Source organism: Pristiophorus japonicus, chromosome 3 (assembly GCF_044704955.1).
Source record: "Pristiophorus japonicus isolate sPriJap1 chromosome 3, sPriJap1.hap1, whole genome shotgun sequence".
NCBI classification, from domain to species: Eukaryota; Metazoa; Chordata; class Chondrichthyes; family Pristiophoridae; genus Pristiophorus; species Pristiophorus japonicus.
In genome coordinates, this window is record NC_091979.1 from 325,950,936 (window position 1) to 325,976,209 (window position 25,274).

General features: G+C 43.4%; 1 protein-coding gene across 1 annotated transcript; it reads left to right on the forward strand.

Annotated features, from left to right (window-relative positions):
* Positions 1-11,654: 11,654 nt before the first annotated feature.
* On the forward strand, positions 11,655-23,593 carry LOC139256361 (probable G-protein coupled receptor 139). Its single transcript, XM_070874208.1, has 3 exons — positions 11,655-11,705; positions 12,636-12,747; positions 22,689-23,593. Exons 1-3 carry the CDS (start codon positions 11,655-11,657, stop codon positions 23,591-23,593), a joined length of 1,068 nt encoding a protein of 355 aa, XP_070730309.1.
* The last annotated feature ends 1,681 nt before the right edge of the window (positions 23,594-25,274 follow it).

Consider the following 25,274-nt stretch of genomic DNA (forward strand, 5'->3'; position numbering starts at 1 on the left):
ATCCTTCGGATAGAAGACTTATACTGTCCTGTTATTGCAGTCGTTGGAGTTCCTCGTAAGACATTATCGCAGCTTTAAGGGTGTAAATGGATGTTGACTGTGATGCTGAGCCTGGCAAAAATGTCTTCTCCGAACAGATTTTGAATAGCCGCCTGTTTTGTTCTGTTGTTTAAGTAACTGAGTGCATTAAATTTCTGCTGTTTACTTCTTGTATGAATTGAGATATACCTGTAATAAACCTCGTTTATCCAACACGGATATTTTTGCTGGAATATTGTCTTTATGTGATGCATTGGAATCAAGTTTATGGGGTAAGAGCATGTATCTGTTCATCAAGACTGGATAGCATTTCATTATGTAAAACTAAGCTGTCCTGGAATATGACTCCATTCATGTTTCTCAGTGATTAATAATGAGAGAGCTCACTTTCTCAGTGGGACAAGGAGGCAGCACAATCTGCTCACTGAAAAACGTAGGTCTCAATGTATTTAATAGTTATCACTGTTATGAAATATCATTTCACTGCTTGTATATCTGACGACACTTTGGTGGTCTGGCGACTGAACTTAGTTTGCTGCTGACACTTTCACATCTCCTTCTCTTTTTCAGTGTGAATAAATTATTTGACCGTCACTGGACTTGATTGTAACATGAAATGTTTATGACTACAAGTATCAGTTTTCACTCTATATGTTGGAAACTGGAGCAATTGTATTGATCTGGAGAATATAAGTAGCAGCGGTGATGTTGCTGTTTTGTTCATTGAAAAATCGCAATGGCTAGCGCATTTGTGCATAATTAAATGTGTGGAATTTCAATCATCGTGAGGTTTATCTGGAAGAGACATTCAATTCTCTTTATTCCATGCATTGTAGATGAAGTGAACAGGGCAGCAGAATAGGTTGGAACGTGAATGATCTGTAGAAAGAATATCACTTTCCACATGCATATTTTGCTTTAACAACTTAGGAATAAGAATAGATAGTTGGAACACCGGGTGGTGAACTGTAGCAGCTCAGGATGTTGGGATGTAATCGGATGTGAAAATGGACATTGTGAATGAAGATAATAAAAACAGATAGAGAGAGGAGTGATAGATATGGCAACGTCTGAGAGAAGCGAAATTGTAAAATATTAATAATTCACCACAGCTTCATAAACTTCCAGCACATTATAAATAGAAAATAAAACGGAAACGTTTTATTGGGTGGTTGTTTGATTGCTTTAGTTTTAATTGTTGTACAATCTCCTCATTTTTATTTTTCTATCAGGTCCTCAGTCGTTTTTGGTTAATCTTCGATTTTATTTATCTATATGTTAAAAATTAAACATAATTCAATTTTTAAAAAATTAAACAAGTAATATCTTAGGAGCATAGGAAAATGAATAGGCAAGTTAGCCGTTGGAGCCGGTTCTGTCATTCAAGACATATTGGCAAACCTGTGATTCAAAGCTGTATATACCCCTTTGGCTCATAACCATAAATGTCTTTGGTTAACAAATATTTTTAAAACTTAGATTTCAAATTAGCCATTGATAGTCTACATTCCAAAGTACTTAAGGAAGTGGCCCTAGAAATAGTGGATGCATTGGTGATAATTTTCCAACAGTCTATCCACTCTGGATCAGTTCCTATAGACTGGACGGTTGCTAATGTAACACCACTTCTAAAAAAAGGAGAGAGAGAGAAAACATTAATTATGGACCAGTTAGCCTGCCATCAGTATTGGTGGAAATGTTGGAGTCATTTATTAAGGATGAAATAGCAGCACATTTGGAATTCAGCATGGATTTATGAAGGGGAAATCATGCTTGACAAATCTTCTGGAATTTTTTGAGGATGTAACTAGTAGAGTGGACAGAGGAGAACCAGTGTATGTGGTGTATTTGGACATTCAAAAGGCTTTTGACAAGGTCCCACACAAGAGGTTGGTGTGCAAAATCAAGGCACATGGTATTGGGGGTAATGTACTGACGTGGATAGAGAACTGGTTGGCAGACAGGAAGCAGAGAGTCTGGATTAACGGGTCCTTTTCAGAATGGCAGGCAGTGACTAGTGGAGTGCCGCAGGGCTCTGTGCTGGGACCCCAGCTCTTTACAATATATATTCATGATTTGGATGATGGAATTGAGTGTAATATCTCCCAAGTTTGTAGATGACACTAAACTGGGTGGCGGTGTGAGCTGTGAGGAGGACACTAAGAGGCTGCAGGGTGATTTGGACATATTAGGCGATTGGGCAAATACATGGCAGATGCAGTATAATGTGGATGAATGTGAGGTTAGCCACTTTGGGGGCAAAAACACGAAGGCAGAATATTATCTGAATGGCTACAGATTAGGAAAAGGGTAGGTGTAGCGAGACCTGGGTGTCGTGATTCATCAGTCATTGAAGGTTGGCATGCAGGTACAGCAGGCGGTGAAGAAGGCAAATGGATTGTTGGGCTTCATATCAAGGGGATTTGAATATAGGAGCAGGGAAGTCTTGCTGCAGTTGTACAGGGCCTTGGTGATGCCCCACCTTGAATATTGTGTTCGATTTTGGTCTCCTAATCTGAGGAGGGGCGTTCTTGCTATTGAGGGTGTGCAGCGGAGCTTCACCAGACTGACTCCTAAGATGGCAGGACTGACATATGAGGAGAAACTGGATTGACTGGGCCTGTATTCACTGGAGTTTAGAAGGATGAGAGGGGATCTCATAGAAACATGTAAAATTCTGACGGGACTCGACAGGTTCGATGTAGGAAGAATGTTCCCGATGTTGGGGAAGTCCAGAACCAGGGGACATCGTCGTAGGATAATGGGTAAGCTATTTAGGACTGAGGTGAGGAGGAACTTCTTCACTCAATAGTTGTTAACCTGTCGAATTCCCGGCGCAGAGAGTTGTTGATGCCAGTTCGTTAGATATATTCACGAGGAAGTTAGATATAGCCCTTGCGGCTAAAAGAATCAAGGGGTATGGAGAGAAAGCAGGAACGGGGTATTGAAGGAATGATCAGCCATGATCTTATTGAATGGTGGTGCAGGTTCGAAGGGGCGGATGGCCTACTGCTGCACCTATTTCCTATGTTTCTATATTTCTATGATCTAGTAGCAATTGTCGTTGGCAGAAGAGAGTTACAAACTTCTACCAAACTTGTGTGTAGTACTGTATTCTAATATCAAACCTTAAATTTCTGGCTCCATGTTTTCGACCATGACCCTTGGCCTAGACTCCCCAACAAGTGTAAATATTTTATCTCTCTCTACCCTACCTGTTTCCCTTCATAACTGGAACATTTGATAAAATTACCCCTTGAACATCTCAATTTCAGTGAATACAAACATAGTTTGTCTAATCTCTCTTCATAATAGAGCCCCGGTTATGAATCTGGTAAATCTATGCTGCACTCTCTCCAAGGTCAATATATCCTTCCTAGGTTACGCTGACCAAAAATGTTTACAATACTCTAGGTCTGCTCTAACCAGGGTTATGTATATCTGTCGCATATCTTCTAATAATTTAGTTGTTGTCCTCTTGATCTAAAGACCTGCAATGCATTAGGCGTGTCGATTATTTCCTGTACCTGTTCATAACATTTTAATGATTTATGGAAGGCTGTGGAACTGCTTGGGAGCAGCAGCAGCAGCTGTGGCACGGCGGAGCATTTAACAGCAAGGCTCAACAGACAAGGGACATCAGAGTTTAAAAGTGACATCGGCAAAACGGAATGAGCTGATTGGAGAGAAGTGGGAGGGTGTTTTTATGTTAATTTAGTTCTTAGTCTTTAACTGAAAGTTAGTTTTTAGACTTTTAAATCAATGTTAATGCTTAGTCTTTTAAATAACATTTCGCTGCTATCTTTTAAATAAATGTTCGCTCTTAGTCTGTAAAATAATGGTTCGCACCTGTCTGTAAAATAAAGCGATGGCAGGAATGGCAGGGCAGTGCAGTCAAGCGCAGTGCACATCCTGTGTCATGTAGACATTAATTTACGCTTTGCATAGCATGGATGACTACATGTGCAATAAGTGTATCGAGCTGCAACAAATCCAGCGACAGTTTACGTAGAATGAGTCACTGTCGTGGTTCAGCGAGGCTGAGACGTATGTGGATAGCATGGTTCTATATGTTGTCACACCACAGCCTGAGAGAGAGCGAACAGCGATCAAGTGGTGAGTCCCCGATATAAGATGAACATGCACGTAGCACAGAAGGCCCTGCAGAGTATCTCGCTCTCCAAGCAGTATACTATCCTGAGTATGGGCGGGGATGATGGTTCCTCTGAGCTGTATAAAACACTAGTTAGGCCACAGCTAGAGTATTGGGTGCAGTTGTGGTCAACGCATTACAGGAAGGATGTTTGCCCTGGAGAGGATACAGAGGAGCTTTAGGAGGATGTTGTTGGGAATGGAGAATATTAACTATGTGGACAGATTGGATAGGCTGTGTTTGTTTTCCTTGCAGCAGAGCAGGCTGAGGGTTGATCTAATACAAGTGAATAAAATTACGAGGGGCCTGAGCAGTGGGGTCAACAACAAGGAAGAATACATTTTAATTAATTGGTCGAAGTTTTAGAGAGGAGTTGATGGGAAATTTGTTCACCCAGAGGTTCGTGGGGCTTTACAACTCATTGCATGAACGGGTGGTAGAGGCAGAAACCCTCAACACTTAAAAAAATAACTTGTAGATGCATTTAAAGTGCTGTTACTTGCAGGGCTACGGACCCAGAGCTGGAAAGTGGGGTTAGGCTGGGTAGCCTCTTGTTGGCCGGCACGGACACGCTGGGTCGGAATGGCCGCCTTCCCTGCTGTACATTTCGAAGATTCTATGATTCTACGTATGTGGATTCTGAATTCTGATCTGACCTGCTGTATTGTTACAGTTTCAGCATTTAGAAAGTAAGCTATGCTGTACATTTCAAATTCAAAATTGACGAACTCACAATGACCAACATTGAAATCTATTTGCAACTGTTTTGCTTATTCACTTAATCTATCAATATATTTTTATAATTGTATGATTTCGTATGCACTGCGAAATGGAGTGGAATGCTCTACAATTTGGCAACTGAGATTTGGTTGGATAGGAAATTCGTTGCAACAACAACGAGGTGTATTTATATAGCGTCTTTAACAGCAAAATGTCTCAAGCCACTTCACGGCAGTGTTGTAAAATAAACTTCAAAAGATGCAGCTTATAAGGAGAATTTAGTGCAGCTGACCAAAACCTTTAAGGGAGGGAAGTTATAAGGAGTGGTTTAAAGGAGGAAAGAGAGTAAAAGTGGCAGTGAGGTTTGGGATGCTTTCCACAATTCCGGGCCATGCTTGTTGAAGGCTCGCCATCAACTGATGAGCAATCATAATCAGCAACCTCAAGTGACCAGAATCAGAGGAGCGCAAATAGCTCGGCAGTGCGGGGGGGGGGGGGGGCGGAGTTGTGGAACTGGAGCAGATGACAGAGATAGGTAGGGGCAAGGCGATAGAAGAATTAGAAAAAAAGCATGAGAATTTAAAAATGGAACCGTTGTTTACTCATGGGGCAATGTAGGTCAGCGAGCACAATGGTGATGGGTGAACCGGACTTGGTGCGAGTGAGGACAAAGGCAGCTGACTTTTGGATGACCTGGTTATGTCGTGCAGGGCGAGTATTTTGATGAGATGGTGGCGGCTAGCATGCTGCAGGAAACTCGTGTCAAAGGAAGTGTCTCGAGTAAGGATTTCTACGAAGTGCTCCTTACAGCGGGCCCTGACTGCCTCGGTGTCCTGAATGAATATCTCCCCGTTCTTGGCCAGCAGTGAGTTGGGATCTTGTGTGCATGGACTATAGGTGGACTTAACTGCGGTGTAGAATTCTCGCACATCTTGGTTATCAGGCAGCTGTTTAATCTCCTGTGCTTTCTCAACCCACAGTTTATTCTTTAGCTAGTAAGTGTTTTGTTGGACCTCGTCCGTCAGCCGTCGATGGAGCTGCATTGATGATCCAGAATTAGGTTGCTGCTTTAAATTCAGAAATGCCCGGCGATTGTGGTTTATTATGTCCTGGATTTCCTGGTCATTCTCGTGAAACCAGTCCTGGTGTTTGCTGGTTGAGTGGCAGAACGTCTCGACGCAGATGCTGGTTATATTGGCCTGGAGGGCAGACTAAGCGCTGTGGGCACTGCATCTCGGTATCATTGAGGGTGGCCAGCTTGGCAGTGAGGCGCTGGCTGTACATGGCTCTCTTGTCTGGGTCTTTTAGTGCCCCGGTGTTGACTTTTCTATGGCATACTTCTGTTGCCTTCGCTGCTTTGGCGATATATTAATACCATCTCGGCAAAACCTCAGCCCTGCATGAGGTAGAAAAGCCCATCCGTCAGCTCAAGACCAACAAGAAATCAGGAGCAAATGGAATCCCGCTGAGGCATTAAAGTATGGCAGGGAAGCATTATTGGCATGACTGCATGTTTTCAACTCTCTTATCTGGAGGGAGGAGAGCATGTCGGGCGATCTCAGAGATGCCATAATTTTGAACAACTTTTTAAAAAGAGGCAAGTCAGACTGCGGCATCTACAGGGGAATCTCCCTGCTGAAGGTGTGTGAAAGTATTTGCTAGAATCTTATTCAATAGTCTTTTCCCTGTGGCTGAAGAGCTCCTGCCAGAGTCGCAATGTGGATTCCGTCCACTAAACTGCTACAAAGGACATGTAATGCAGCACGTGACAACTGGATGAGATGTGTTGGGAACAGCACCAACCCTTGTACATGGACTTCTTTAACCTCAGAAAGTCCTTTGACACTGTTAAACTCGAGGGACTTTGAAGCGTCTTCCTCTGTTTCGGCTTCCCCAAAAGTTTTGTCACCATCCTCTGCCTGCTCCACGACTACATGCAAGCTAACGGCTCCGCCACAAAACCAATCCATAACCGGATCGGGGTCAAGCAGGGCAGCATCATCCCGCCAATGCTCTTCTCAATCTTCCTTGCTGCAGTGTTCCATCGCACGCTGAACAAACTCTCGGCTGGAGTGGAATTAACTTATAGAACCACTGGGAACGTGGTCAACATTCATTGCCCCTAGGCTAGATCCAAGGTCGTCCCATCCTCTGTCATCGAACTACATATTGATTGGGCTAACCAGATTGGTAGCAATGCGATGGAGGAGGATTTCCTGGAGTGCATTAGTGATGGGTTTCTAGAACAATATGTCGAGGAAACAACTAAGGGGCTGGCCATCCTCGATTGGGTGATGTGTAATGAGAAAGGACTAATTAGCAATCATGTTGTGGAGGCCCCTTGGAGAAGAGTGACCATAATATGGTAGCAATCTTTATTAAGATGGAGAGTGACACAGTTGATTCAGAGACTAGGGTCCTGAACTTAAGTAAATGTAACTTCGATGGTATGAGACGTGAATTGGCAAGAATAGACTGGCGAGTGATACTTAAAGGGTTGACGGTGGATAGGGAATGGCAAACATTTAAAGATCACATGGATGAACTTCAACAATTGTACATCCCTGTCTGGAGTAAAAATAAAACGGGGAAGGTGGCTAAACCGCGGCTGATAAGTGAAATTAAGGATAGTGTTAAATCCAAGGAAGAGGCATATACATTGGCCAGAAAAAGCTGCAAACCTGAGGACTGGGAGTATTTTATAATACAGCAGAGGAGGACAAAGGGTTTAATTAGGAGGGGGGAAAATGGAGTATGAGAGGAACCTTGCTGGGAACATAAAAACTGACTGCAAAAGCTTCTATAGCTATGTGAAGAGAAAAAGATTAGTGAAGACAAACGTAGGTCCCTTGAGGTCAGATTCAGGTGAATTTCTAATGGGCAACAAAGGAATGGCGGACCAGTTAAACAAATACTTTGGTTCTGTCTTCAGGAAGGAAGACACAAATAACCTTCCGAATGTACTAGGGGACAGTGGGTCTAGTGAGAAGGAGGAACTGAAGGATATCCTTATTATGCAGGCAGTTGTGTAAGGGAATTGATGGGATTGAAGGCTGATACATTCCCAGGGCCTGATAGTCTGCATCCTAGAGAACTTAAGGAAGTAGCCCTAGAAATAGTGGCTGCATTGGTGATCATTTTCCAACAGTCCACCGACTCTGGATCAGTTCCTAGATACTGGAGGGTAGCTAACGTAATACCACTTTTGAATAAAGGACGGAAAGAGAAAGGGGGTAATTATAGACTGGTTAGCTTGATATCAGTAGTGGGGAAAATGTTGGATTCAATTATTAAACATGAAATAGCAGCGCATTTCGAAAGCAGTGACAGGATCGGACCAATACAGCATGGATTCATGAAAGGTAACTCATGCTTCACAAATAACCTAAAATATTTTGAGGATGTAACTGGTAGAATGGGCAAGGGACAACCAATGGATGTGGTGTATTTGGACTTTCAAATAGCTTTTGACACGGTCCCACGCAAGAGATTGGTGAGCAAAATTAAACCACATGGTATTGGGGGTAATGTACAGACCTGGTTAGAGAACTGTTTTTCTGACAGGAAGCTGAGAGCGGGAATAAATGGGACCTTAAGAGGAAAGCAGGCAGCACCTAGTGGGGTACCGCAGGGCTTAGTGCTGGGACCCCAGCGATTAACAATATACCTCAATGATTTAGATGAAGGAATTGAGTGTAATATCTCCAATTTTGCAGATGACACTAAGCTAGGTGGCGGTGTGAGCAGTGAGGATGACGCTAAGAGACTGCGCGGTGACTTGGACAGGTTCGCTGAGTGGGCAAACACATGCCAAATGCAGTATAATGTGGATAAATGTGAGCTTATCCACTTGGTGGCAAAAACACTAAGGCAGAATAGTATCAGTGGCGAGAGATTATGAAATGGGGAAGTGCAACGAGACCTGGGTGTCATGGCACAACATTCATTGACAGATGGCATGCAGGTACAGCAGGCAGTGAAGAAGGCAAAAGGTATGTTGACCTTCATAGCTCGGGGATTTGAGTATCGGAGCAGGGAATTCTTACTGCAATTGTACAGGGCCTTAGTAAGGCCTTACCTGGAATATTGTGTTCAGTTTTGGTCTCCTAACCTGAAGAAGGACATTCTTGCTATTGAGGGAGTGCAGCGAAGGTTTACCAGACTGATTTCCGGGATGGCAGGACTGACATATGAAGAGAAATTGGATCGATTGGGCCTGTATTCATTGGATTCAGAAGGATGAGAGGGGATCTCATAGAAACATATACAATTCTGACACGACCGGACAGTTTAGATGCAGGAACAATGTTCCCGATGTTGGGAAAGTCCAGAACCAGGGGATGTAGCCTAAGGATAAGGAGTAAGCCATTTATCACTGACATGAGGAGAAACTTCTTCACTCAGAGTGTTATTAACCTTTGGAATTCCCGACCGCAGAGAGTTTTTGCTGCCAGTTGTTTTGATATATTCAAGAGGGAGTTAAATATCGCACTTACGGCTAAAGGGATCAAGGTGTATAGAGAGAAATCAGGAAATGGGTACTGAGGTGAATGATCAGTCATGATCTTATTGAATGGTGGTGCTGGCTCTGAGGGTCTAATGGCTTACATCTGCACCTATTTTCTATGTTTCTATGTTTCTGAAGTACATGGACGGCACTTGCATCTGCACATTCAAAGGCCGAGCTATGAGCCATCGTCAACATCTTCACCGGGGTGTACGAAAGCATGGGCCTTACACTAAACATCCAGAAGACAAAGGTCCTCCACCAACCAGACCCAGCCACACAGCACTGCCTCCTGGTGACCAAATACACTTCATGGCCTTGGACAACATGGAACTTTTTCTCACAGCGGGAGCCGACTTTCAGCAAGGGCAGACATCGACGACGAGATCCAACACCGCATCCAGAGCACGAACACAGCCTTCAGTCGCCTGAGGAAGAGAGTGTTTGAAGACCAGGACCTCAAAGCTTGCACCACCTTATGGTCCACAGGGCTGTTGTGATACCCGCCCTCCTATATGGCTCAGAGACATGGACCATGTACAGTGAACACCTCAGCACTGGAGAAATGTCACCAACGCTGCCTCCGCAAGATCGTACAAATCCCCTGCGAGGACAGATGCACCAACATCAGAGTTTGCGATCACACCAACATCACCCGCATCGAAGCACTGACCACACTCGACCAGCTCCATTCGGCGGGCCACCTCGTCTGCATGCCAGATGCGAGACACCCAAAGAAAGCTATGTAATCAGAATTCCCACAAGAAAGGCAAGCCCCAGGGTGGCGGAGGTAACGTTTCAATGAAAGCATGAAAGCCTCCATGTGCCCACCCGTGACAGACTGTAATTCACGCATTCCAACGTATAGGCATCTGAGAACATAATTTTGGAGTGGAAGCAAGGCTTCCTCCTTTTTCAAGGACTGCCTATGATGATGATCAGCTCATGTTCATGTTGTGTAGATTGTGAGAGGTCAGCCAGGAGTGCGTTGTAACAGTCAAGGCTCGAGGTTAAAATGGCACGGAAGAGAGTTTCATTAGCAGATGAGCTGAGACAGGGGTGGAGTCGAGCAATGTAAATTGCGGAGTTGGAAATATGGAGGGGCCAATATGGCACCAAGGTTGCGAAAAATCTGCTTCAGACTCAGCCGGATGTAAACGAGAGGAATGTAGTCCATGGAGTATAGCGTTAGCAGACTGATCCTTCCCTAATGATTGTTTTATATATAAATAATGATGACTGTAATATCTGTTCCATAACTGGATTCAGTACGCACAGACGTAATCCATGCCGAGCAGAGGTTTTATCCTTTTTACCGTGATTCGTTTATTAATTATCTCCATCTTTCTGTCTTAACTGTCTTTCGGCACTGCGCATAACGGGCTTCCGAATCGATACCACCTGAGTTACGCCACAGCTGAAATCTCTTTTCATCCCAGTATATTCCAGAATTGAATATCTCAGTTTTAAAGATCGCATCATTCGAAACGAATGAGGCTTAACAGGTGAGTAACTGTGTGTATCAAGTTACATGGACCTAAAGCCGCGTTAAATTAGTTAGCTTTAGTGAATGAGCATGAAGAGCCCCAACGTCGGCAGTTTACAATGTGCAAAACAAATTGGCATGAAAAACGGGAGGATTCTGCAATTCCAAGCAGCTGCATCATTGAAGATGCAGCAAAAGGCTTCGGACCTGATGTGCTGTGAGAATGAACAGGCCTGCGTCTAAAAGAATGTCAGACATTAAATGGTTGAATATCGCCCTGTGTCTGAATTCTACATGTCCATAAGCAGGTAGCAATTTTTTGTACAATGAAAAGGTGAAGGTTTTGACGAGTAATCTGTCAATATCCTACTGATTAGGTGGCAATGTACGTTGTCAGCAGGATGCAAAGAGATATCAAGGCGACATACACAGACCAAGTGAATGGGCAGGAACATGGCAAATTGAATCTAATGTGAATAAATGAGAAGTTGTCCACTTTGGCAAATGTTGGTTTCCAGAGGGACCTGGATGTTCTTGTACGTGAAGCGTTGCAAGTTAACATGCATATAGAGAAAGATAATAAGAAAGCTAATTATATATAGGTATTTAATTCAACAGGATTTGATAACGATATCCATGCTACAGAGGAAGTGCAACCAAGTTTCACCAGACTGATGCTGGGATGTGGGGAATTGTCCTATGTGTAGAAATTGACTAGACTTGAGCTATATTCTCTAGAGTTTATAATAATGAGAGGTGATGTACTTGAAACGTACACAAATCTTACAGGATTTGACAGGGTAAATGCCAGGAGGATGTTTCCTCTGGTTGGGGTATCCAGGAACAAGGGCCATAATCTCATAATTAACAGACGGCCAGTTTGGCCAGTTCGGACAGAGATGAGAAGAAACTTCTTCATTCAAAGGTGAGTCTTTGGAATTCTCTGCCCCAGAGGAGAATGAAGGCTCAGTCTTTAACTACATTCACAGCAGACACCGAGAGATTATTGAATTATAGTGAATCATAGGATATGACCATAGTGCAGGAAACTACATTTGAGGTAGATCAGCCACTATCTTATTTATGGCAGAGCAGGCTCGAGGGGGCAGAATGGTCTACTTTCCGTCCTAATTCTTAAGTTCTTATGTTATCATGTTCTTATTTACTTTACGTGGTTAAAATTGCAGATACCAGCAACAGAACCGACGATTCTCATCCAACTGTGATTCATATTTTGAACATTAACATATTTTTTTAAAGTCGAGGTCTTCTTTGATACGATTTATGACAAGGTCTGAATTGAAAGATGTATTTGCTTGCAAACTTCCACAGTACCGACTTTGCATGTATGGAGTCGACTTACCGTTGTGAGTGCAAGTTCTGGAATAGTAATTGCAGAATTGAAATAACAGCCCATGTCCCAATTAAAAAGCAGCCTATAAAGAAGAATCATCCCGCAACTCAAGGCTAGAGCTTCGGGGAAGTAATTGTATTTTTACTTATCATGAATAAATCGCAAACAATATGTAATCTTTTGTGTCTGATTATTCATAAAGATATATTGTATTGCTCAATAAAAGTAGAATTCTAAGTGGTTAATGAATCTAGTTGTTGGAGTAAATGTAACTAATATAACATGTGGTACATGCCCGGTAATTGGCTGCATGGATGTTCTCCTCGGGCATCAGTCAGATTCCTTAGAACTAATATTAATATTTGATCATTCGCAGCCTTGTGATCAGCACCACAAATATCGCTGTTACTCGCAGAAAATGGGATATCCAATAATACATTGGATCGAACGCCTCTACTACCCTGTGCTTGCAGTCTTTGGTGTCACAGGTAAGATATTAAATCCAGTTATTCATGTGGAAAGCGCTTTGTGATGATTACCGTTCCTGCAGCGTGGCTAGCCCAGCGACACCTTTGTCCTGATTTGCTTTCCATACCGTCTTATTTCAACTGGATCATTGAAAGGTAGACGCCAATAAATCCATCTCGGGCAGTGGTACAAAACGCGCGGTAGTGGAACTGCTGCCCGTTATAGGCCGTGCCAGTTATCTCTCCCACTGCAGTTCATGGAACTATATATCAGGCGCTCTGTATAAGGGGCAGACGATCCGATACAGCCTGGTTTGCACATCGCCCTAGAGCCATTACTAGAATCAAATGCTCATCTTTCTCGAAAGGTTAACGTTTGTTGACTATTTGAAGGAAGCCATTTTGGAGAATTAGCCTAATCTCTTGTGCATTGTGCAATCTCCCATCTAAAATAGACAAGTCATCAGGTCAGAAATAGCGCTGGTATGGCTCAGGTACACCTTGGTTTGCTCCAATGATTCAAATATGTTGTGCATGCGGTTATGAGTGGTAACAAGTGGGGAGCAAATAACTTTGCAGCTTAAAATAGGTTCCATTTTTCTAACCATAACATTTGCATTCTTCACCTCTCAATTGCTTTCTGCATAAAAGTAGGATGTTACTTGCTGTACTCATGTCCTGCGCTTCACTTACTTAGCTGAACTCTTTGAATGTGAAATTGTCACAAATGTTCCAGTTGCACTGAACTATTTCACACTGATACGAATCTGATTCCAGAACTTGATGCACGAGTCACCAGAATTACCGCATTCCAGCCGTGATCACATATTTCTTCATTCACATGACAACGTGTTATATTAACATTTGAGTTGCCCCGTGCTCAAAATGCCACTTTGTTGTTTCTGCCATGACTTATAATGGAACTACAGAGTTGCTCTGCTGGGGGTAATGCATGAAACATGTAGTATGGGCCCAGAATTTGTGAAGGATAAGATGATGAACTAACACCGCCAGCTGTTATTATCCCTTTGAAACTGACCACAACATCAGGGTTAAGTGCATGTGAATCAACACGAAAGTCTTCAACTTGCAGTCAAACATTCACTAATTAACATAACCCAGTTTCAATGTAAGCAGGGAAAATCCAACTGACAAAAACTTGTCTTTCTGTGTAATGCACAAAGGGTACACAACCAGGTCGGGGATGGGTGACCAACTGGAAGGGCAGTGGAAGGAAGGTAGTGCAGGGGTCCCCTGCGGCCATTGCTCTGCAAAACAGATACACCGCTTTGAGTACTGTTGAGGGGGATGATTCATAAGGGGAGAGCAGCAGCAGAGAAGTTCATGGCACCGTGGTTGGCTCTGCTGCACAGGACGGCAGGAAAAAGAGTTGGAAAGCTATAGTGAATTTTATTGTAAGGGGCATAGATAGACGTTTCTGCGACTGCAACCGAGACTCCAGAATGGTATGTTGCCTCCCTGGTGCAAGGGTCAAGATGTCTCAGAGCGGGTGCATGGCATTTTGAAAACGGAGGGTGAACAGCTAGTTGTCGTGGCGCATATAGGTACCAAAGATATAGGTAAACGGTCGGATGAGGTCCCACAAGATGAATTTAGTGAGCTCGGAGCTAAATTGAAAAATAGGATATCAAAAGAAGTAATCTCAGGATTCCTAACAGTGCCACGTGCTAGTCAGCGTAGGAATCGCAAGATAGCTCAGATGAATACATGGCTTGAGTAGTGGTGCAGAAGGGAGGGATTCAAATCCCTGGGACATTGGAACCAGTTCTGGGGGAGGTGAGACCAGTACAAACCAGATGAACTGCACCTGGGCAGGACTGGAACCATGTCCTAGGTGGAGTGTTTGCTGGCTCTGTTGGAGAGTGGTTAATTAATATGACAGAGGGTTGGGAACTTATGCAGGGAGATAGAGGGAAGTAGAATGGGGGCAGAAATAAAAGATAGAAAGAAGAAAAGTAAAAGTGGAGGGCAGAGAAACTTAAGGCAAAAAGCAAAAGGGGCAACTTTACAGAAAAATTCTAAAGGGGCAAAGTGTGTTAAAAAGACAAGCCTGAAGGCTCTGTGCCTCAATGCGAGGAGTATTCGGAATAAGGTGGATGCACAGATAGCAGTGAATGGATATGATGTAATTGGCATCACGGTGACATGGCTCCACGGTGACCAAGGCTGGGAACTCAACATCCAGGCGTATTCAACATTTAGGAATGACAGACAGAAAGGAAAATGAGGTGGGGTGGCATTGCTGGTTAAAGAGGAAATTAATGCAACAGTCAGGAAGGACTTAAGCTTGGATGATATGGAATCGGTATGGGTGGAGCGACGGAATACCAAAGGGCAGAAAACGCTCGTGGGAGTTGTGTGCAGACCACCAAACGGTAGTAGTGAGGTTGGGGATAGCATCTAAAAAGAAATCAGGGAAGCGTGCAATAAAGGTACTGCAGTTTTCATGGGCGACTGTAATCTATATATTGATTGTGATAAGCAAAATGATAAAAATGCGGTGGAGGATGATTTCCTGGAGTGTATTAGGGATGGTTTTCTCGACCAATATGTCGAGGAACCAACTGGAGGGCTGGCCATCCTAGACTGGGTGATGTGTAAAGAGAAAGGGCTAATTACCAATCTTGTTGTTTGAGGCACTTTGGAGAGGAGTGACCGTAATATGGTAGAATTCTTTGTTAAGATAGAGAGTGACACAGTTAATTAGGAGACTCGGGTCCAGAACTTAAGAAACAGTAACTTCAATGGTATGAGACTTGAATTGGCTAGAATAGACTGGTGAGTGATTCTTAAAGTGTTGACAGTGGATAGTAAATGGCAGACATTTAAAGATCACATTAATGAACTTCAACAATTGTACATCCCTGACTGGATTAAAAATAAAACGGGGAAGGTGGGTCAACCGTGGCAAACAATGGAAATCAAGGCGAGTGTTAAATCCAAGGAAGACGCATTTAATTTGGCCAGTAAAAGCTGCAAACCCGAGGACTGGGAGAAGTTTATAACACAACAGAGGATGACAAAGGATTTAATTAGGAGGGGGAATATAGAGTCTGAGAGGAAGCTTGCTGGGAACATAAAAACTAACTGCAATAGCTTCTATAGATATGTGAAGAGAAAAAGATTAGTAAAAACAAACGTAGGCCCTTGCAGTCAGATTCAGGTGAATTCATAATGGGGAACAAAGAAATGGTGCACTAGTTGAACAAATACTTTGGTTCTGTCTTCATGAATGAAGACACAAATAACTTTCCGGAAATACTGGGGGACCGAGGGTCTAGTGAGATGGAGGAGCTGAAGGAAATCCTTATTTGGCGGGAATTTGTGTTCAGGAAATTGATGGGATTGAAGGCTGATAATTCCCCGGGGCTTGATAGTCTGCATCCCAGAGCACTTAAGATGTAGCCCTAGAAATAGTGGATGCATTGGTGATCATTTTCCAACAGTCGATCGATTCTGGATCAGTACCAGTGGACTGGAGGGTAGCTAATCTAACACCACTTTTTAAGAAATGAGGGAGAGAGAAAACGGCTAATTATAGACTTGTTAGCCTCACATCGGTAGTGGAGAAAATGTTGGAATCAATTATTAAAGATGAAATAGCAGCACATTTGGAAAGCATGACAGGTTTGATCCAAGTCAGCATGGATTTATGAAAGGAAAATCCTGCTTGACAAAACGTCTAGAATTTTTTGAGGATGTAACTAGTCGAGTGGACAAGGGAGAACCAATGGATGATTTTGACAAGGTCCGACACAAGAGATTGGTGTGCAAAATTAAAGCACATGGTATTGGGGGTAGTGTACTGATGTGGATGGGGAACTGTTTGGCAGACAGGAGACATAGAGTCGGGATAAACGGGTCCTTTTCAGAATAGTACGCAGTGACTACTGGGGTGCCGTAGGGCTCAGTGCTGGGAACACAGATATTTACAATATACATTAATGTTTTGGATGAGGGAATTGAGTGTAATATCTCCAAGTTTGCAGATGACACTAAGCTGGGTGACGGTGTGAGCTCTGAGGTGGACGCTAAAAAGCTGCAGGATGACTTGGACTGGTTAGGTGATTGGGCAAACGCGTGGCAGATGCAGTATAATCTGGATAAACGTGAGGTTATCGACTTTTGTGGCAAAAACACGAAGGCAAAATATTATCTGAATGGCTACAGATTAGGAAACGGGGAGGTGCAACGAGACCTGGGTGTCATGATACATCAGTCATTGAAAGTTGGCATGCAGGTACAGCAGGCGGTGAAGAAGTCAATGTGCTACTTCTGTTTTATTGTGTACTTTACTTTAATCAATGAATCACTGGATTTACTGTCTGTACTTGTGATGTTTAATGTACCTTCAAAAACCATTATTGATATTCCTGATACAGTTGTCTGCTCACAGTGAGCTGCTAAATTTTTATTTGATGTATTTATTTTAGTTTCCTTCACTGTCCCCTCAATTCGTTGATGTTTAAATACCCTTTATCCAATATCTCTCATCATCAAGGGTCTGAGCCACGGTCGACAACCCAAACTTTTTCTCCTCTCCTCGGTCCATGAAACTGCCTGCACTGTTGAGTTTTTGCAGCGTTTTCTCCTGGATTCTTTAAACTTGCACTTTTTGAACACTTCCCCCGTATAAGAATCTTACAGTTCCACGCTATTTCTCATGTTTTTAATTTTATTTCTTATATTGAATTAGTATTTATTTACAGCTGTTTTATTTTACACTGCACATGTAGCTTCCTCATTCATTTTTATTCAATTCTGAACATAACTATTCAATTCGTCATTGATTCTGTACAGTTGACTCTTACTTTGTGTTCATCACCGAATACTTTCTTGGATTGTGATTCTTTATATCTTCTATTTCGTGTAATCTCACAAATGTTCATCATTGTACTACTTTTAAACGTGCTCCTTTGCCTGAAAGCTGGCGATTCGTTATTCATTTATATTGCATCATTTCATCCTCCAACATGATTATCTTACAGGTCTTTATTGATTTCTGGCTTTATTTTAATTTCACATAGCTGACAAGTCATCAAAATTTAGTCACTGAGAAAAGATTGTATCATGCAAGTAATCATTATAGCTTTCTAAATTGTATTTGCGTTGCTCATCATTGTAAACTTCCCATTCTTTATCTATTTCATTTTTAACGTTATTTCCATAGTTTATTTGAATCCAACCTGTCTTTGTCTGTTTTATGTCCTGAATAAAGTAACGTGATAGAGTACTGTAGACGTGAGTAAGTGTGACCTTAATCTCTTTATTCTAACTCTAGAGAATTGGTACAGTATGGGAGGCCTGCTTATATGCAGTGCTCCCAAGGAATGCTGGGTCACTTGGGACTCCAACACATACGCCCTTTGGCGGCGGTAGATGCTGGTTACATAAGGTTGCATACATAACTTCACTCCCACCCAAAGTCAATAGTGCACTTATTTACAGATTGAGACCATCTGGGGCTTTTTGCTCCCTAGTCGATCGTCTCGGCACAAATGCAGCTGCAGGTGAGTTAGTTGGTCCTTCGCTGAGCTACTGTGCAGCCGGCCATGCTGGGCTGCTGGGGATGATGAGTTCAGCTTCGTGGTCAACCGTGATGTCAGTTGCCACTTGTGTGTGTGTTGAAGGGTCGAAGTTGGTGGTGTCCTCTTCAGGTTGCTCGTGGCTGTGCGTCAATTGCAGTTTTATTTGGTCAACATGCTTTCTGCAAGCTTGTCCATTTGCGAGTTTGACCTGAAACACCCTACTCCCTTCTTTGGCTCTGACACTGCCACCAAGCCATTTGGGACCATGTCCATAGTTGAGTAAAATACAGGGTCATTGACTTCAATATCACGTGACTAATTTGCACGATCATGGTACATGCTTTGTTGATGCTGCCTGCCCTTGACGTGATCATGGAGATCAGAGTGTACGAGAGAAAGCCTTGTTTGAGCGCCCTTTTCATGATCAGCTCAGCTGGGGCAACCCCGGTGAGCGAATGGTGTCTGGTGTGGTAGCTGAGCAGGTCTCTGGACAGGAGGTTCTGACACACATTTCAAGCTTTGCTTGATGGTTTGGTCTGCCCATTGTGCCTGGCCGTTGGATGCGGCCTTGAACGGTGCAGATGTGACGTGCTTGATCACATTGCGGGTCATTAATTCCTTGAATTCAGCGCTGGTGAAGCACGGCCCGTTGTTGCTGACAGGATATCAGGCAGGTTGTGCGTGGCAAACATGGCTCCTAATTTGTCGATGGTGGCAGTGGACGTTCTTACAGACATAATTACACAATCCACTTTGAATAAGCATCCATGACAACCAAGAAAATTTTGCCTAGAAACAGGCCAGCGAAGTCAATGTGGATCCTATATCACGGTTTGGAGGGCCATGACCACAAACTTACTGGTGCCTCCCTGGGTGCATTGATCAGTTGAGACCAAGTGTTGCTTTGGCACTTGCAAGACTCCACATCTGAGTGGGTGCCTGACAACCACATGCGATCTGGCTACAGTGTTCTTCATTACTATGCCTGCTTAGGTACTGTGTAAGTCTCATATGGACGTTTCCCAGCCTTCTTCGGCAAATCCACGTGATTGCCCCACAAAATTCAGCCCACCTGTATGGACATTTCGTTTTTACACCGCTGGTACGGCTTGATCTCTTCATGCATCTGCGCTGGGACGCTGGACCAGCTCCCATTGGAAGATCGAGTTTTTTAAATGGGACAATAAAGGATCCTGGCTCGTCCAGGTCCCGATCTGCCTGGCCGTAATGGGTGATTTTTCGTTTTCAAATGCATCCATCACCATGTGCAAGTCTGCAGGCTGTGCCATTTGTACTCCAGTGGTGGGCAATCGTAGCCGACCGAGGGTGTCAGCGCAGTTCTCTATGCCTGGCCTATGGCGAATTACACAGTTATATGCAGAAAGTATGAGTGCCCATCTTTGGATGCGAGCACAGACATTGGTACTGATATCTTTGCTCTCTGAGAGTAGCGATATGAGCGGCTTATGTTCAATTTCTAACGCAAACTTAAGCCCAAACAGATACTGATGCATTTCTTGAACCCTGTAAACGCATGCCAGAGTGTTTTTTTCAATCATGCTTTAGGCCGTTTCGGGCATGGACAAGCTCCTGAACGCATAAGCGACCGCTTGCAATGTTCCCGATTAGTTTGCTTGTTGTAACACACACCCGAGCCCGTATGAAGATGCATCACAAGCGAGTACTAAACGTTTAAAAGGATCATGCAGGACAAGGAGTTTGTTGGAACATAACAGATGTCGGGCTTTCTCAAAAGCTGCCTCTTGTGATTTCCCCCATGCTCACTCATATCCCATGCGTAGCATAACGTGTAGATGTTTTTATCAAGGTGCTACACCAGGGTAGGAAATTAACAAAATAATTGAGGACTCCCAGGAACGAAGGCAGCTCCATCATGTTCAGTGGTCTCGGCTCGTTCTTGATGCCCTCCGTCTTGGCGTCGGTGTGTCTGATGCCGTCTGCAGCGATTCTTTTCCCTAAGAACTCGACCTCTGGCTCCAGCAATAAATACTTCGAGCATTCCAAACTGAGTCCCAAAAGATCTATCCGAATTAGAACCTCTTCCAGTTTCTGCAGGTGTTCGATGGTGTCCCGAACTTTCACCAGTATATCATCCTGGAAAACCACAGTGCTTGGAACCAACTTTACCAGAATCTCCATGTTCCTTTGAAAAATGACGTGGCCATTCGAATCCCAAGTGGGCATCAATTTTAGATGAACAGACCTTTGTGCATGTTGATGCAGCTGAGGCCTTTCGAAGATTCCCACAGCTCCTGTGTCAAGTAGGCTGAGATTAGGTCCAACTTGGTGAACGTCTTTCCTCCTGCCAGTTTCGCAAATAGGTAATTTGCCTTGGTAGCGGGTACTGGTCCTGCAGTGACAAACGGTTAATCGTTACTTTATAGTCCCCGCAAATTCTGACTTTGTCATCACCCATGAGAACCAAAACAATTGGACTGGCCCATTCGTTGAACTCCACTGGCTCAATGTTACCCTTTCGTTCCAACCTGTTGAGCTCGATCTCAACTTTCTCTCCCATATATGTGGCACCGCCCGTGCCTTGTGGTGGATGAGTCATGTATCGGGAATCAAATGGATCTGCACTTTCGCCACCGAGAAGCTTCTGATGCCTGGCTCAAACAATGACAGAAACTTGCTCAGAACCTGGGCACATGAGGAATCATCAACATTCGAAAGCACTCGGACGTCGTCCCAGTTCCAGCGAATTTTTCCCAACCAGCTTCTGCCAGACACTGTGAGGCCATCCCCTGGTACTATCCCTAGTGGTCGTTCATGCAGTGCTCCATCATAGGAAACTTTTACAGCTGCACTGTCAATTATGGTGATCAGCTCATTAGAGTAAGTTCTCAGCTTGGTGTGATTGGGGCTCAGCTTGGGCCTGTTTGCCTTGTTGCACCACAGCCTGTCGAAGGCCTTTTTGCTCATGATGGACTGACTCACACCCATGTCCAATTCCATGGCTACTGCAATTCCGTTCATTTCAAGTTGGTGGACATTTCGTGGTGAAGATGTGTACCCCATACACTTCTGCCTCCTCGTTTTGAGTCCTGGTTCAGTTTTATCCTCCATAGATCAGTCATGCTCTGCAACGTGGTGGTTTGCAGGGTTTGCAGCTCGTCTGCACATTCGCTGGATGTGAGCCATTGTTCCACAGAATTTGCAGGCATAGTGTCTGAAGCGGCATTGATGAGCTCGATGATCACTTAGTCATCGCCAACCAGGTGCTAACTGTCTCGCATTATCGCTTGATGGCAGACTCTGAGTTATCTGAGGTCGTGTAGCTGCAGGTGTGTACGTTCTGCCATAGGCCTTCCTGCCTGATATTGACGTTCCTGTGTGTATATTACTTGCCAAAACATCTTTATGCTGCGTAATTTGTTTGGTGTTATCGCTGGTAGACATAAATTACTGGGCTATCGTTATCGCTTTGCTCAGGTTCGGTGGTTCAACAATCAATAGTTTGCGAAGGATAAAGTCATCGCCAATGCTAATTAAAAAAAAGTCTGTTAGCATTTACTCCAGGAATCCATCAAATTTGCAATGTCTTGCAAGGCGCCTTAGTTCGGCGATGTAGCTCGCCACTCCCTGGTCTTCAGACCGTTGACATGTTTAAAATCCATACCTTGACATCAGAACGCTCTCCTTCAGTTTAGGTTCTCTCGGACCAGCGTACACAATTCTTCATACGATTTGGTTGTTGGTTTCCCGGAGCAAGAAGATTCTTCATGAGGCCATAGGTTGTTGCCCCGCAGACGGTGATTTGGATCGCCCTTTGTTTGGCAGCGTTCACACTCACTACCAGCTCGTGGGCCACGAATTATTGGTCGAGTCACTCCACGATGGCCTCCCAATCGAATCCTTCTGATAATTTCTCCAGAATACCAACAGTTCTCTGTATTTTTGCGGGATGGTTCGTTATCTCGTCGCCAGTTGTTGTGTCCACAATAAAGTAATGTGATAGAGTACTGTAGACGGCAGTGAGTGTGACCTTAGTGTATTTATTCTAACTCCAGAGTGTAGATACAGCATGGGAAGCCTGTTTATATACAGCGCTCCCAAGGGACCCCAGCACCCCTTGGGACTCCAACAGATACACCCTCTGGTGGCGGTAGAATGCTGGATACATAGGGCTGCATACATAACAGTCTGCAATGAATTTTATCATGCTCTCCTATGCGGCTCATTGAAAAAATCATTCTACCCGATTCTCTATTTTCTGATTGTGAAAATTTGCTCGTTACCTTCGTAATATGACAAATGTGCGGGCTACGAGTGAAAAAGTCATTTTCGAACGGCAGAGACCGTAACCCGAGCTGCAATTGGCACAAGAGATTGTGGAATCTGAACATTGTGTCAGTCTAAATTCGTTATTTTTATTTGTATTTCTTCCAGTTAACTTGGTGGCGATTATAATCCTGTCTCGTGGAAAGTGTGGTCTCTCCAAATGCATCACTCGTTACCTGGTGGGAATGGCCACGGCCGATCTATTTGTTGTTATCACTGACGTAATTCTGAATCGCATTAATATTATGTATTTTCCTGTTAGTTTTTTGTTCATCACTCCTGTATGTTCTGTATTAGTTGTTCTGTGTATTGCATCACTTGACTGTTCGGTATGGTTTACAGTTGCTTTCACCTTTGATCGCTTTGTAGCCATTTGCTGTCAGAAGCTCAGAGCAAAATATTGCAAGCAGAGAAATGCGACGGTGGTTTTAGGAACCGTGTGTGTGGTGAGCTGCGTTAGATGTATCCCCTTTTACTTTACATTCCAGCCTTATGTTATAATAGACCAAGTACCCTGGTTTTGTGTTCCCAATGCAAGTTACATGACTTCGCCTTTTTGGAGCGCATATGAATGGATTGACAGTATGTTAACCCCTTTAATACCGATTTGTTTAATTGTTCTGTTTAATGCTCTAACGGTGAGACATATTATAGCGGCAAATCGAATCCGCAGGAGCCTCCGGAGCAATGGTGAGCATCAAAATGACCGAGAGACGGAGAACCGTAAAAAATCTATGGTATTGCTATTCACTCTATCTGGTAATTTCATACTCTTATGGATGGTATATGTAGTGCATTCTCTAAATTGGACAGTGGAAAATTATAATTATGTCGACAAATATCTCAATACTCCAGTGTACAAGGTTCAGCAGGTTGGCTTCATGTTGCAACTTCTTTGTTCTTGTACAAACACCTGTATCTATGGATTAACCCAGACTAAATTCAGAGCGGAGTTGAAGAGTGGGATGAAATATCTGTTTACTCTCAATGGAAAATTCATTACATTAAAATAGATAAAGCAATATCTATCGCTTTTCAATCCAGATCACTTTTTTTCTCTTGGGAATGATTCCTTGAATAAGTAATCGGCCTCAAGATGACTGATGGATTATAGCTTTTTAAAATTCAAGCACATTGGTGGATTTCAATCGATGGATTCTTCATCCCAGCAACTTTGCTGCTGCCCAGCGGTGTTTACAGAAACCAGCTAATCTAAATATTGATTGGTCCACGGCAATATCTGGAGAGAATTTGTGGCTTTATTGAAAGTAAACTGGGAGAATTTGACAAGGCAAAAGAGAGAAAGACGTATGTCTATGGAGGAATTGCTGGCACAGTAAATGGAATAAGAACGTTTTAGTTTAGAGGATGGGGCGTGCCTTAATGCCACCTCTTTCGACTCGTCATGGCACCTCAGTCTCAATAGTGATATATTGAACTGATGAAGATTGTCAAGGCAGGTCTTGATGTAGAAATACGCCAAGAGAGCTCCAGGACCCCGTTCTAATGAATGTAGCTGCGCCTTATGACAGAGGACTTGATATGTGTAAGTTAATGTTCCTGGTCCCTAAACATATATTGGCGCCTTCATTTGCATTAGTCTCAATGGAATGCTCACAATAAGCGGGACTCCAGCAGAGGCAACGGTTGTCTGCTCATAAAACAGTGCGGATTCTCATCTCCAGATTATTCGCATGCACATCTCCCTCACACCCACTGCACGGGCACGGCAGGATTATTTGCATGAAAAAATGCATGACCTCCGTAGTCCATACTATTCAAAATTATATGCAGGTAGGCCTTCGTTACACTCTTCTCGAATCTTTCGCCTCAAAATGATATCACTCAAATACTAGCGACACATCTCCCAGAGGTCGCTGTTTATGGCTCAGTGGGAGCCCCACATGAGATGCAGATTAGATATCGTATTCTGAATAAATACATGCTGCAGAGAATGCTGACGTGTGTGTAGATTATGAACTTTGCATCCCCTTGGAATGACATTTGGTCAGTATTTATAACGACCGACAGAACCCCAACATAGGAACTGGGTTAAGTTTTTGAGCCTATCGAGACTGTTCCACCGTGCAATAAGGTCATGACTGATATGTAGCTCTTATTTTTAGATTATGCCCCATATTTTCAATCCACCACCAGAGGTAATAACTTCTCTGTAACTACTCTATCATATAATTTTATTATTTGTTGCGCCTCAAGTCGATCACCTCTAAATCGTCCCAACGGCATGTAACACAAATATATGCAACCTGTACTCATAATTTAAAAAAATTAGGCGTGGTATCATTCTGATCAATTTGCAATGCACCCACACCAATGCTTATCTATACTGCCTGTGGTGCGGTTTGGAAAACTGAACATGGTACCTTAGACGTGGTCTGAACAAGGCTGGTGCAGTCCCAACCTCTCCTGGTTTACAAAATAACAACAACATAAACAGTTTTTTCTCTCGGACATAATTTCAAAACCTCCCGCAGGCAAATGTTCAAAATTACCACAATCTAAAAAGCAACCAAAAGCAATATAGAATTAGCAGGCATCAGCACACCCTGATTAACCCTTGCCTTACTGTACCCCTGTTATTGGAAGTAGAATAGCAAATCCAAAAATAAATATTATTCTATCAACACCATGTATCTGTCTTGATCCATTATGTAATGCAGATCTCGTTTGATT

Coding starts and splice junctions, on each gene's coding strand:
- LOC139256361 (XM_070874208.1), top strand. CDS start 11,655: ATGAGAGGTGATGTACTTGAAACGTACACAAATCTTACAGGATTTGAC. Junction 11,706..12,635: donor ATCTTACAGGATTTGACAGG/GTAAATGCCAGG, acceptor GATCATTCGCAG/CCTTGTGATCAGCACCACAA. Junction 12,748..22,688: donor TGCAGTCTTTGGTGTCACAG/GTAAGATATTAA, acceptor TATTTCTTCCAG/TTAACTTGGTGGCGATTATA.